This window comes from Sebastes umbrosus, chromosome 18 (genome assembly GCF_015220745.1).
Source record: "Sebastes umbrosus isolate fSebUmb1 chromosome 18, fSebUmb1.pri, whole genome shotgun sequence".
Taxonomy (NCBI): domain Eukaryota; kingdom Metazoa; phylum Chordata; class Actinopteri; order Perciformes; family Sebastidae; genus Sebastes; species Sebastes umbrosus.
In genome coordinates this window covers 3,994,290-4,009,330 of record NC_051286.1, presented here as the reverse complement: position 1 = coordinate 4,009,330, position 15,041 = coordinate 3,994,290, and the positions used below count along the sequence as shown (strand labels likewise).

Sequence of the window (15,041 nt, the reverse complement as noted above, 5' to 3'; positions counted from 1 at the left end):
TGCATCACACACTCACACAAACATTTCCTCCTGCAATTAGCCCTCTTCCTCCTGTAATTCATGCACGTCTGCTCGGGAGGCCAGCGGGACTCATTATCTGTGTGAAGTTAATTTACCCAGAGGCTGACCTCTCATGCTCCTGCACGCCAAGCCCTGCACACACACTAACCCTACATCCTCCTCCTCCCAAAACAACAAGCAGCTCTGATTTATCTGCCTCTCTCTATCTCGCCGCTCAACCCACTGTGTCCTCTTTATCTGCCTCTTTATCGCTCTCCAGCTCCCTTTCAGCTGATGGAGCTTATTGTGGACAAATAGGCTTATAGGAGCATCACTATGGCAACGGCGAATCGTAAAAAGCTACATAAGCACTTCATCAGGGGGCCGTGATCCAATGGCTCCCGTTGGAGATGGTGCCCCCAACCTCCTGCAACAAGTAAAGGCAGGCCAGAGAGGCTCATGGGAGGGAGGAGGGGGGGAGACGACAGAGACAGACAGAGACACAGAGAGAGAGAGGGAGGTGGAGATAATGCTGTGGGACTGTGAGAGGACGAGAGAATCCATTTCTCTTCTTCTTCTTCTCTCTTCAGCATCCATCCACCCGTCTGATGTCTGAGGACTTTTCTTATTCTGCTTCTCACTGATTTTGTCTCTTTTGGAGTCCAAGAAAAAACTTCAAAAAGAAGAAGAGGTAAGAAAACAGTTCATTTTCTATTCTGCGTTGGAGTAAACAGCAACACATTGGAGCAAAAGGATGTGATGTTTCAATATATTCATGTTTGAATCTGTCTAAAAGTAGGCAGCAGTCCATGTATGAACAAACTGAACAATGGGAGGATATTCTAGGGAAAAGAAAGAAAGAAAGTTCAAACAAGCTGATGGAAAATAAGTCAAATTTTGAATGTAATAAAAGCTGAGAGAGAAAAATGGCTGACCGATCAACAGAAAACAACATTATCATAATCAATTAAATAATCTAAATTATTGTATTTTAAAATCTGATAGTTACAGGTTCTCAAATGTGAGAATTTGCTACCTTTCTTGGTTTTTCTTTATAGTAAATTTAATATTTTGGTTTTGTTTTACATCACATTATAGCCTCTAAGAAACTGTGATGGACATTATTTCATTGTTTTCTGATGGCTTATAGATTAGAGCTGCAACTGATGATTATGTTCATTGTCAGTAAATCTTTTTCTTGATTAATCGTTTAGTTGTTTGGTCTTTAAAATGTAAAGAAACCAGAAAAATATTCACATTTAAGAAGCTAGAATCGACTTTCTTAAACAATTACTCAAACTGATTAATCAAAGTCAAATTTGAATGTTATAAAAGCTGAGAGAGAAAAATGTCTGACCTATATCTCCTATTAGAGCTGCAACGATTAATCGATCAACAGAAAATAACATTATTATAATCAAGCAAAAATACACCAAAATCTGATAGGTACAGGTTGTCAAATGTGAGAATTGGCAACTTTCTTGGTTTTTCTTTATAGTAAATTTAATATTTTGTGGGTTTGGGCTGTTGGTCAGACAAAACAAGACACTTGAAGACATCACATTAGGCTCTAAGAAACTGTGATGGACATTATTTCATTGTTTACTGATGTTTTATAGATTACTAATGATTACTTTCATTGTTAATCTGTGGATTATTTTTAGTTGTTTGGTCTATAAAATGTAAAGAAAAAAGTAAAGAACTCAGAAAATATTCACATTTAAGAAGCTTAAATTTAGGAAGCTTTTTCTTAAACAATTACTCAAACTGATTAATTAAGTCAAATTTGAATGTAATAAAAGCTGAGAGAAAAATGTCTGACCTATAGTATCCCCTATTAGAGCTGCAATGATTATTCAATCAACAGAAAATAACATTATTATAACCCTTTTAAATAATTTTTCGAGCAAAAAGACCCCAAAATCTGATAGTTACAGGTTGTCAAATGTGAGAATTTGCTATATTTTTTGGCCTTGCTTTATAGTGAATTAAATATTTTGGGGGTTTTGGACTGTTGGTCAAACAAGTCTTTGATTTTTCCTTGCCAGTTAATCTGACAATTATTTTCTCGATTAACCGATCAGTTGTTTGGTCTATAAAATGATGAAAAATGACGTTCAGTGTTTCCCAAAGCCCAAGATGACGTCCTCAAATGTCTTGTTTTGTCCACAACTCAAAGATGTTGAGTTTACTGTCACAGAGGAGGAAAGAAACTTTGAAAAATTCAAAATAGTTGGTGATTAATTTAATAGTTGACAACTAATCGTTTAATTGTTGCAGCTCTATTATAGATTAAAATAGAAAAACATCGTCTGATTAATCAATGATGAAAATAATCCCTACTCATGTTTATTTTTTCTGTAAAAGAATCTCCATTAAAACAATATTTAAAGCAGCAGTAGGTAGAAATGGAGTAAATATGATTTAAAAAAAAAAAAAAGTTATCTTTATAAAACGGTCACTATATCCTGACAGTAGTGCATGAGACAGGTAATCACGTGCCTCGGTGTCCTCGGTGTCCTTGGTGTCCTTGGTGTCCTCCGGTGCTCCTGACAGCATTTACAAGAGGAAAACAACCAATCGGAGCCGAGCTGAAGCCTGCCGTCTCTGAGCAGCTGTCAATCACAAATGCAGTTTGCCAAAAAATACCAGGATGTCCTGCTACATCTGGTCGCATTCTGCAGTCTCCAAGCCAGAAAGCTTTTCTGACTATTCTGACCCACAATCATCTGCGCAAGAGGGTCAAAGTTCAATGTTATGAGGAAGTAGTATGTCCCAATTGTATGCAAACTGCATGCAACAGTATTTACTTTGTAAGGGCAGCTGCAGTACAGTATGTGAGTTGGAGCGCAGCCTCAGTGTACAATCTGATATAACAAAGAAAAGCAGCAAATCCTCACATTTGAGAAGCTGGAACGAGACAATGTGTGTCATGTTTTCATGGTAAATAGTTGATTAATCGATTAATAGACTAATCGTTTCAACTCCGATTCAAATTTTCTATCACAAGAGACAAAGAAAAGCAGCAAATCTTCACTTCCTGTTTGGCCTACAATCAATACGTCATCCCTGGAGCCCTCTGTTATAAATCAATTAATGTCTCGAGATGATCCAAAATGTGAATGTGTCGCCTTTATTGATCGCTGCTGAATTGTGTGATATCAAAGACGCAGCAGCAGCAGCAGCAGACATGTCAGCAGGGAGGTGGACACTTGTCAAAATGGAAAAAGATGATCTGTGTAACACCGTGCAGCCTCTCTCTGATACGTGAAACAACACAGCAGTTTGTGGGAGCAGGTCAGCAGCTGCACTACAGCAGCAGAAGAGGCAGATTAGCAGCAGGAAGGATAAAACACACAGGTCATTTTTGAATCTTTTAGGTATGGTTGATTGTGATCTGTTTGACTTGTCTGTGTCTGTACTTTTTCCTCAAATTGAGCTGCCTGTGGATGCAAAATGAATTTCAGTGCAAACTGACAATAAAGTCGTATCGTATTTAAGAAGCTGGAACCAGAGATTTAGATTACTTGACAATTATTTGAATATCGGAATTGTTGCCGATGCATTTTCTGTCTTCACGTTAGACTCCTTAAAACCTTTTGCTCTGAATTCACGACTCACAACGCCGTCATCATCAGTGGCCTCGTCTGTTGTGGTTTTCTACTTTCATCACTAAAAGAAATGCAAATAAAAGACTTCCTATTGAACTGAATAGAGCATCTGAGGGAGCGGATATGACACCTGCAGAACAAAGAGCCAGCGGACCGGGGAGACGGGGAGACGAGGGGGACGTTGTCTTCTGGGAATTTGTCCAGATGTTGAAACAGCACTCAGATGTGGTTGATATAAATGATGCCAGATTATGCAAACACTACTTCTCTCTTCTTCTCCACAATCGCAGACCGCCTTGAAAAGCAACAAAAACACAATCGACTGAACAAGACAATCAATTAAATGATCAATATAACAGCAACAGCTCTGTTTTGTTGTGTTGGTTTCACATTTCGAGCTCTGCAGAGTACAGAGATTTCAATTAGTGTACAACCTTTTCCAAAATGTCTTATTGTCAGCTCATTACGTTTAATAAAAGCAGCTAATCTATTTCTGTAGGCCTGTAACACGTTGAAGAAGCTCCCAGCATGCATTCTGCTTTTGTTCTCCAGTCACTCACAGCTGTGAAATAAATGAATCTGACCACACAGTCTTTTCAGTGTGATTGTCTCTGTCTCGTCAGGGGGCCGTGAGGGAGGACAAGGCCATGGCCTCCTGGTTCAGCTGGAACGAGCCGTACCACCGGAGCCCCCGGCGGGACCCGGCCGACGTGGTCGCCGACACCCTGATGCTGGAGTTCAGCTGGCAGCTGAAGGAGGCCGAGAGGCAGCAGAGGGAGCGGGAGAACGAGTACCAACGCCTCAAGACCGGCGTGGACTACAGCTGGCTGGCAAGCGCGCCGCGGTCCTCCTACAACATCAGCACCGGAGAGCGGCTCGGCCTGGAGGAGCTCTGCTCCAAGGTGCCGCCGCCATGCTGCGGCCTCGTCATACTCAAGTAAGGACACGCAACCACTGACTGTGTAGCTTAAAGGGGCAGTGTGGGGGATTTGGCGACATCTAGTGGTGTGGATGCAGATTGCAACCAACTGAGTACCCCTCCGCTCACTCTAACGAAAACACAACGATTCTTAGTTTCAGGTGATTATACACTAATGAAAACATAGTTATGAATATTATATTCAATTTGTGCTGATAGATCCTAAATCTTACTCACTGTTCCTTTAAGGAATATTACATTAATTTCTTGACCATGAAAGTTCACTCTCAGGAACAATCTCTCTTAATTTTATCGCTATTATGGCCAACAGATAACCATTCAGTGGAAGAAATATCTTAATTAATTGTTTCTTTTTTGGCTCAAATCCAAAAAGTGCTCTTTAAATCAGTTGGCCAACTTCTCTGTCGTCCCTCAGGCGACTCTGTAAATCTTTGGTGTGCTCGTCCTCTAATCCACAGCGGGGACATCCTGAGCTCGTTGCAGCATCTGTTCTCAGAAAGCTGTTGAAGTCTCAGGTGTCTTGTTAAGAGGTCGACAGGTTTTTGGGAAGCAGCTTGACTGCTGGTGTTAATGTGAGTGAGCAGTGAGGTGCTAAACGCTGAGTGGAAGTCACACAAACACAGCAGCATGTTGGTGTGATTTTAATTAGCTGCACAGAGGAGGAGGAGTAATTAACACTTAACACTTTCTCTGAAACTGAGGTTCATCTGGGGTTTCCCAAATCCCAGCCGCTCCTCTTCTCATCTTAAAGGGAGACTTATCAAGTATTTAATCCTCTTATCAACATGGGAGTGGAAAAATATGCTGCTTTATTGCAAATGTATGTATATATTTATTATTGGAAATCAATTAACAACACAAAACAATGACAAATATTGTCCAGAAACCCTCACAGGTACTGCATTTAGCATAAAACAATATGCTCAAATCATAACATGGCAAACTGCAGCCCAACAGGCAACAACAGCTGTCAGAGTGTCAGTGTGCTGACTTGACTATGACTTGCCCCAAAACTGCATGTGATTATTATAAAGTGGGCATGTCTGTAAAGGGGAGACTCGTGGGTACCCATAGAACCCATTTACATTCACATATCTGGAGGTCAGAGGTCAAGGGACCCCTTTGAAAATGGCCATGCCAGTTTTTCCTCGCCAGAATTTAGCGTAAGTTTGGAACGTTATTTAATACATTTTTTGGTTGAACTTCTTTTTGTTTCCTGAAAATTCGGCATCCCCATAATGTCATTATATTGTTCCATTAAGTAGGAATGAGTAAATATTTTTCGTCCATAGGCCCAGAGAATACATAAATGTACAGGGAGGAAAAATAACATGTTTATTTATACTTATATTAGGAGAAGAGAGAACATAAGTATAGAAAATGAATTGAAAAAGAATAAATAAATAAATAAATAATAATAAAAAAAAAATTAGATATTTAGAAAATAGAAATAATAAAAAAATAAATAGGGAAAAAATAAATAAAATAATTTAGTAATAATAAATAAATAAATAGAAATAAAGAGAAACAAAGTAAATAGTGATAATAAATCACAACGAAAGCCAGTACTAGCATAAAAAACCTGAATCTGAACTGTCAGCAGCTGAGTTGCATTGTGGGTAATGTAGGCACCAGGTTTGGCAAGGAAGAAGAACATATGTAATAAAAAATCTCTGGTTCTGCTGCATTGATTTGATCCATTTGTCCACCATGAAGTTATAAACTGACATTCTGTGCAACCAGCTCAGAGTTCAGTGTTTTGTGTCTTGTGCTCTGCTCAGGTTCAGGGAGGTCATGCAGGCCAATGAGCCCGAGGTGCAGGAGGTGTCGGGCCTGTTCCGCTGCGTCCTCCTGGAGGCTATGGATCACCTGAAGGAGGAGCAGGAGGCGCAGCGCCTCGCCACACAGTGGCACAACAAACGCGCCATGAGCTCGTCCCTCATTAACTTCAGGTCCCGGATCAAGATCAACCCGTTCGGCAGCACGGTGGGCCTGACCTCCGCCGCGGGCGACGGGGCGGCGATGAGCGACCTCAAAACGGTGTCGGAGGACGTGGAGAGAGGGACGGAGAGGACGCAGAGGGTGTGGAGCATGCCTGACTTCAGATACAAAGGAGCCAGCAGCAGTAAGGTGGTCTGATGTGAGGCGTTCAGGGGACGGTGACGTTTCAGTGGGACACATGCTGACCTCCAGAGGATCTCCTCTGCTGCAGTATTGCACCAGACGAGGCAGGACGACTCCCACAATCCTCCTCTTCTCAGTATGAGACCAATCAGCATTGATCCATTTACTACTTTACACCTGAGAGGACAATGTCAGATGTTTTTTCTCACATCCTCTGAAACTTGAAAAAATTTTTTGGACTTTAAATATTTTAAACTTTGCGTAAGATTATCGCCTCTCGCAGTGATACGTTTTATATTTTGTAGACATCTAAGCATAGAGGGCTATTTACTGTAGGCCTGATTTATGTAATTTAAAGGCTTTATTGACTCCTAAATGTTGCAAGAATGAATGAAATGATGTTGTTTCGTTACACAACACAAAATTGCTGCAGAGGTGAATGATCTTTTATGAAAGGATGTTTTTGGCGTGTATAAATTGTATGTCAGTAAGAGTCAGTGCTCAACATTAACGTCATACGGAGGGTGAGTCATGCTCTACTTCTACAGATGGCACACAAAGACTCGGCACAATAATTCATCATTCAAGGTCAGCAAGCTGAAAGCTTTCCTTCTGTTCATCATTCACAAGAGGGCGTAAAGAAGAAGAAGAAGAAAAGAAATGATCACTGAATGTTACCAGCCACCTTTTTGAATGAAGTGAAAATCTTTTTCTGTTTGTCACACGTCAACATTCAACAGTACAGCGTAAAGCTTTCAACTGGATTGATTTATTTCAATTTAATAAAATGACTGATGTTGAAAACAATATTCATGACAGAATTCGGGGGGAATGAATGTTATGAATAAGACGTACAGTTACCATCAAACGACGCAGAGTCTGTTCTCATATTTTAAACAAAATGTACATATTACATATCAGCACACACTGAGGCTCTCACAGCCAACGGTTACTGTGGAAAGAGAACGATTAGTTATCTACAAAGAAAATAAATGTACGGGCAGTCCTTCAAGTGGTTGACAAGAGCCAGCAGGTAAAAAGAAAAAGTATTTAAAACTTTAAAGGGGGATTTAATTTTACACATCAAAGTCTGTTTACAGGTGTTGGGTTGGGGGAGGACGACTGGATACGTGAGTCAAAGTTGCGTAAAGCCTTTTGTGGCTCCGGAGGGAGCTGCGTTAAGTCTGATAAATGTCCTTAAGTGATGTCACTTGAGTCGACGTGGGTTGGGGCTGAAGGCTAAGTTTGAAATGTAAAAAATGTGCAGGCGTGGTGTTAGAAAGACGTGAGCTTACCAGACCTCTGTAGCCTGCTACTCATCTCTGCTTGAGGCTACATTAGCTAGCACTAGCATAGAGAGGCAAAGTCCCGCCCCTTCCGGTGGACCGCCATGGGACCTTATTTCAGAAAGAACAAGAACGGTAGTCAACGGAGAGACAAATATTTATTTGATCCTGTCTGAATTTCACCATGAATCACACATATGATGTTTGTCTATTTAATTTTGCAAGATAGTCGCGGTTTGTTGTGAAACTGTTGAAGTATCAGACTGTGAAAATACGTAATTAGAAAGACGACAAACCCAAAGGTCGCGTCAGTGACGTCTCTCTCTCTGAAGCTAGAGAGTGGGGGAGTCTGTGTTTCCTACTCGGATGAACTCACACCAGCGACGGGTCTGATCGTTCTTTCTCTTCCTGGCTGATAAAAAGACCAGGAGTCGCTGGATAAAACACATCAGGTCAGATAACGTTTCATCTGTGGTGTGGAACATAGCTAAGTTAGCCAGCTAGATAGCGTTGGTGACGTTTATTGTGCGAGACGAGAGATGTAGTTCACTGAGCGGTTTCACACGAAACTAAATGATACTATGACAAACTGAGACTTCAAGAAAAAATATTTATCTCTGGCCGTTGACTACCGTTCATCTTTTTTCCAAAATAAGATCCCATGGGGTCCACCGGAAGGGGCGGGACTATGCCTCTCTATAACACACCCAAGTTTCCAGCCAAACTATCGGCAGGTAGAGAGGCATTGTGGGTAATGTAGGCGCCTGGTTTTGACAAGGAAGAAGAATGTGTGAAAAAGAGGATATCTCTGGTCCATTGTGAATCCGACAATGTTGAAGGAGTAAAATGCTCAGTCGGTGGAGTATTCTTTCTTCTAAAGGGGCGACCATACGTTCAAACCACAAACAGTCATTGGCCTTCATCTTCATGGTGTTGGTTACAGAATTTTTTTTTGGATGACACTGTTTAACATAAACACTTCTCATATCACAAAAGCTATCAGACTAAGCTGAAGAATTGGCCACCTGCGCAGTGCCATGGTGAAAATGAAGCTCGTGGTCTGAACGCATCTCACTTCACTGCTCCTTCTGTCCATCGGGCTCGGTGCTGTCGATGCAAGTCGTATTCTTCATCTCTTTCTCAGAAAACTCTTCGTTGTTGTTCTCCTGGAAAGCCCAGTTGATGTTTTCCTGAGTTCTGCTGACGCGTCCGAGCCCGAGCACCATTACTGCCGTCCACGGGGGCTTCACAGGGTAGAGTTCAAGAACTCAAGAAGTTCTGCTCGATTCTTATCCCGCTGAAACAAACAAACAAAAAAGGAAAATAAAAATCCATTCACAAACTATAAAGATACACTTTACTTGACAGCAAAAAGGTGCGATTACCTGCTTGTCTTTCTTTGATTTCTTTACTTTCATTTTTATCTTCTTCCCTGAAATCATGCTGTACTTGCCCTTTTTCTTGTCCTTCAAGTACTGAAAGAAAAACAAATATAATGTGTGTTTAACGGGGGCTAGAATACCCAAAAACAATTTAATTAAGTTGTCTGATTATATAGATTGTGATTACAATTGTAACTAGGTATGTGTATATCATAATAGCACATGTTGAGGCTGGCAAAAACTTCCCAAAAAGGTTCTAAAATGATCAACATCACCACTTATTAGGATCAATTCATTTGATTTGAGATAAAGAAAAATGACCATGTGTGTTTTGGAGCATGTTTGGGGAAAACCTTATTGAGGTGGACGTCAATTATAAAATGGTGCAACTCAAAAGGAAAAGGTAGGGAGCACCTAGAATAATGTGCAAAATGCATTTTTTGATATGTAGTTTTGGTCACACAGGTAAGTAACGGCTTTTTAGTTTAATGGGATCTTTATGGGCAGTTACCTTGGAGATTTGTACAGGTCCCGCATTTTCTTCTCCTCCTTTTGCTTTCTTTTCTTTTTTACGTTTTTGTCGCTTCTCTTTCTTCCCTTTCTGCTGCAGGATACAAAGTAAGTTGGACTTAGTTTTCTTTTATAAAACATTTCAGTTATTTCTAAATGAAACCTGCTGTCAATTATAAATATGCAAGATTACTTTTTTGTGTTGTTTCTCCTTTTTCCTTTTCTTAGTCTCCTTTCTGGATTTACTGCGGGAGTCTAAAAACAACAAAACACATTGAATCAATTTATGGATATTGGTTCTGTTATGATGTTAAAAATAGACATATGTGGATTTACAAAGCAAAAAATACATAAAAACATCTGACATTAATACAATTCAACACTGATGAAAACAGACTTTAAAAATTACACTTACCGCTACTGCTGCTAGAGCTACTCCGACTCTGGCTGGATGAGTGTGATGAACCCGATGAAGAAGAGGACGAAGATGACGAAGAGGACGACGATGAACTGGAAGAGGACGATGAGGAAGATCTACTACGGCTGCGTTTACGCTTCGGTTTTTCTCCACCTGAATAAACAGAAGACAGAAATATAAAGATAAAACTTCTTTTGTCATTGCACAGAAGATGACACTTAATTCTTATTAAGAGCGACGAATAAGAAAAACTGTAACCGTCAACTTATCTGTCGTCCTGAGAAACAACTCAACTACCAGTGTTACACCAAAATCTGTGACTGCAGAGGAACCTGCAACATATGAGGTCAACATTTCTGACGGCTGTCGCCAGAAAATGTGACCCTGCTGTGCCTATCTTTTAAGGTGTTTGTTGTGACAGGTGAGAGTCATGTGTCTCTTTATAAAGAGGTCTTACCTGTGCTCCTGGATCTCCTCCTCTCATCTGTTCTGGAGGTGGAGCTGGACACTCTGGACTCTGCTTTAGTTGACTAGAAACAGACACACATATTCATGCATTAATGTATGAAGTGTGACAGCCGTAGTGTGATGATGTGACAGCCGTAGTGTGATGATGTGACAGCTGTAGTGTGATGATGTGACAGCTGTAGTGTGATGATGTGACAGCTGTAGTGTGATGATGAGACAGCTGTAGTGTGATGATGAGACAGCTGTAGTGTGATGATGAGACAGCTGTAGTGTGATGATGTGACAGCTGTAGTGTGATGATGAGACAGCTGTAGTGTGATGATGTGACAGCTGTAGTGTGATGATGTGACAGCTGTAGTGTGATGATGTGACAGCCGTAGTGTGATGATGTGACAGCCGTAGTGTGATGATGAGACAGCCGTAGTGTGATGATGTGACAGCCGTAGTGTGATGATGAGACAGCCGTAGTGTGATGATGTGACAGCCGTAGTGTGATGATGTGACAGCCGTAGTGTGATGATGAGACAGCCGTAGTGTGATGATGAGACAGCTGTAGTGTGATGATGTGACAGCTGTAGTGTGATGATGAGACAGCTGTAGTGTGATGATGTGACAGCTGTAGTGTGATGATGAGACAGCTGTAGTGTGATGATGAGACAGCTGTAGTGTGATGATGTGACAGCTGTAGTGTGATGATGTGACAGCTGTAGTGTGATGATGAGACAGCTGTAGTGTGATGATGTGACAGCTGTAGTGTGATGATGAGACAGCTGTAGTGTGATGATGTGACAGCTGTAGTGTGATGATGTGACAGCTGTAGTGTGATGATGAGACAGCTGTAGTGTGATGATGAGACAGCTGTAGTGTGATGATGTGACAGCTGTAGTGTGATGATGTGACAGCTGTAGTGTGATGATGAGACAGCTGTAGTGTGATGATGTGACAGCTGTAGTGTGATGATGTGACAGCTGTAGTGTGATGATGAGACAGCTGTAGTGTGATGATGAGACAGCTGTAGTGTGATGATGAGACAGCTGTAGTGTGATGATGTGACAGCTGTAGTGTGATGATGAGACAGCTGTAGTGTGATGATGAGACAGCTGTAGTGTGATGATGAGACAGCTGTAGTGTGATGATGTGACAGCTGTAGTGTGATGATGAGACAGCTGTAGTGTGATGATGAGACAGCTGTAGTGTGATGATGTGACAGCTGTAGTGTGATGATGAGACAGCTGTAGTGTGATGATGAGACAGCTGTAGTGTGATGATGAGACAGCTGTAGTGTGATGATGTGACAGCTGTAGTGTGATGATGAGACAGCTGTAGTGTGATGATGAGACAGCTGTAGTGTGATGATGAGACAGCTGTAGTGTGATGATGTGACAGCTGTAGTGTGATGATGAGACAGCTGTAGTGTGATGATGAGACAGCTGTAGTGTGATGATGAGACAGCTGTAGTGTGATGATGTGCCAGCTGTAGTGTGATGATGAGACAGCTGTAGTGTGATGATGAGACAGCTGTAGTGTGATGATGTGCCAGCTGTAGTGTGATGATGAGACAGCTGTAGTGTGATGATGAGACAGCTGTAGTGTGATGATGAGACAGCTGTAGTGTGATGATGAGACAGCTGTAGTGTGATGATGAGACAGCTGTAGTGTGATGATGAGACAGCTGTAGTGTGATGATGTGACAGCTGTAGTGTGATGATGAGACAGGAGACAGTCTCTCATAGGATCTGATCTGCATCCGGAAAGAAGACTAGCTGATGAAGTTAAACTCTGCACAGCTCTAGCTCACCTTTACTGCTTTAAACAGGTAATCTAATACATGCACTAGTGACCTTATTAACAGACACGTGGTCACAGACTCAGTAGATGTTGTCTCTTGTCTTAATTGTCTTTCTCTCAACGTTCACAAAGCTAAAGCTAAAAGCTATCAGCTAAATGAGCTAGTTGCAGGTGAAAGAACACGTGTTGTACTCACCATGGTGACGTCAGAACACAGTTAATGTACCAGATATAAACACTGAGACTTTAACAGATCAGAAAGAAGAGGAACTAGAGATTTAATAACAGTTATCGCTCCTGAAGTAGCATTAGCCTGCACTCTTAGGAGACATCTTGTATCCCATGATGCACCGCGGCTGGTGCGTTCAAAACAAGGGAGCGAAAATCGGACACGGCAGCTCCGCCAGCGGTGAGGAGAAGAACGACATGTTCACATCACTACTGGCTGTGTGCAAAAACACAACATCATAAACAGGTGAGTTAAAGGTGTAAAATAATAATAATAATAATAATAATAATAATAATAATATATATTAATTTATGATAATAATAATAATAATAATAATAATAATAATAATATATATTAATATATATTAATTTATGATAATAATAATACATTTATAATAATAATAATAATAATAATAATAATAATAATAATAATATATATTAATTTATGATAATAATAATAATAATAATAATAATAATAATAATATATATTAATATATATTAATTTATGATAATAATAATACATTTATAATAATAATAATAATAATAATAATAATAATAATAATGTAATGCTTTGCAATATGCTGCCTTCCACTGTGTAATTGTCTGAAATATATTAAATATTTCTTTTTAAAATATTTTTGAGGGTTACACGTTCTTTTAACATGGTCATGGAGCATATATACTGTATATTTGTCATGGAGCATATATACTGTATATTTATGTTCTGGGGGTATCATTCTTTTGCAGAGGGTAGTTTAGTTTATTTATTGACTACACTGAGTGTGCTTTATATTTTAATTATTTATTTATTTATTTGTGTATTTATGTTTATACATTTTTAAATGTATTTATTTTTGCATTTATTTATTTATTTTTGCATTTATTTTGTACTCATTTTTGGAAGTATTTATTTATTTACTGTATATTTGTATTCTTGGGGTATCGGTCCTATGCAGAGGGTAGTTTAGTTTATTTATTGACTACACTGAGGGCGTTTTATATTTTAATTATTTATTTATTTGTGTATTTATTTTTATACATTTTTAAATGTATTTATTTATTTATTTATTTTTGCATTTATTTTGTACTCATTTTTGGAAATATTGATTTATTTACTGTATATTTGTATTGTGGGGGTATCGTTCCTATGCAGAGGGTAGTCTAGTTTATTTATTGACTACACTGAGTGCGCTTTATATTTTAATTATTTATTTATTTATTTGTGTATTTATTTTTATAAATTTTGAAATGTGTTTATTTATTTATTTTTGCATTTATTTATTTATTTTTTGCATTTATTTTGTACTCATTTTTGGAAGTATTTATTTATTTACTGTATATTTGTATTCTTGGGGTATCGGTCCTATGCAGAGGGTAGTTTAGTTTATTTATTGACTACACTAGGTGCGCTTTATATTTTAATTATTTATTTATTTATTTGTGTATTTATTTTTATACATTTTTAAATGTATTTATTTATTTATTTATTTTTGCATTTATTTTGTACTCATTTTTGGAAATATTGATTTATTTACTGTATATTTGTATTGTGGGGGTATCGTTCCTATGCAGAGGGTAGTTTAGTTTATTTATTGACTACCCTAAGTGTGCTTTATATTTTAATAATTTATTTATTTATTTGTGTATTTATTTTTATACATTTTTAAATGTATTTATTTATTTATTTTTGCATTTATTTTGTATTCATTTTTGGAAGTATTTATTTATTTACTGTATTATGTGTATTCTGGGGTATCGTTCCTATGCATAGGGTAGTTTAGTTTATTTATTGACTACACTGAGGGGCGTTTTATATTTTAATAATTTATTTGTTTATTGTGTTGAGTTGAATGTGCTACTTATTTTGTACTGTAATTACCTTGTGCCTTTTCTACCTTTTTTGTTTTCTTAAAGCTGACTCGGTGTAAACTGCTCAGAATTCACATGTACTTAGGTGCAAATGGCAAATAAAACTCTTGAATCTTGAATAATATTATAATAATATATAATAATAATAATAATAATACAATATTATAATTATAATATAATAATAATATATTATTATTATAATATAATAATAATATATTATAATTATAACAATATAATAATTATAATATAATAATAATAATATATTATAATAATAATAATAATAATAATAATAATAATAATAATATATATTTAGTATATTTTAACTATAAACTAAAATACACTAAATATATTTTATTTGTTTATTTGTTTTTTATTTATTTTTCTGATGATTAATTTTAATGTTTAGCTGCCTGTAAG

At 38.2% G+C, this 15,041-nt stretch overlaps 2 protein-coding genes across 3 annotated transcripts; one reads left to right on the top strand and one right to left on the bottom strand.

Annotated features, from left to right (window-relative positions):
• The first annotated feature begins 381 nt into the window (after nt 1–381).
• Nucleotides 382–7,486, top strand: rd3 (retinal degeneration 3, GUCY2D regulator). Its single transcript, XM_037751216.1, has 3 exons — nt 382–691; nt 4,235–4,548; nt 6,333–7,486. The coding sequence occupies exons 2-3, from the start codon at nt 4,259–4,261 to the stop codon at nt 6,688–6,690; spliced, it is 648 nt and encodes a 215-aa protein (XP_037607144.1). The 5' UTR covers nt 382–691; nt 4,235–4,258; the 3' UTR covers nt 6,691–7,486.
• Nucleotides 7,425–12,948, bottom strand: si:ch211-22i13.2 (uncharacterized protein LOC553945 homolog). 2 transcript variants are annotated; one of them, XM_037751218.1, is made up of 7 exons: nt 12,724–12,948; nt 10,729–10,801; nt 10,269–10,424; nt 10,047–10,108; nt 9,855–9,944; nt 9,347–9,436; nt 7,425–9,258 (listed from the first exon to the last, which is right to left on the bottom strand). In XM_037751218.1, the coding sequence occupies exons 1-7, from the start codon at nt 12,724–12,726 to the stop codon at nt 9,208–9,210; spliced, it is 525 nt and encodes a 174-aa protein (XP_037607146.1). In that variant the 5' UTR covers nt 12,727–12,948; the 3' UTR covers nt 7,425–9,207. The 2 variants fall into 2 exon arrangements, with proteins under 2 accessions (XP_037607146.1, XP_037607145.1); XM_037751217.1 differs by having other exon boundaries at nt 9,855–9,947; nt 12,724–12,944.
• Nucleotides 12,949–15,041: the final 2,093 nt, after the last annotated feature.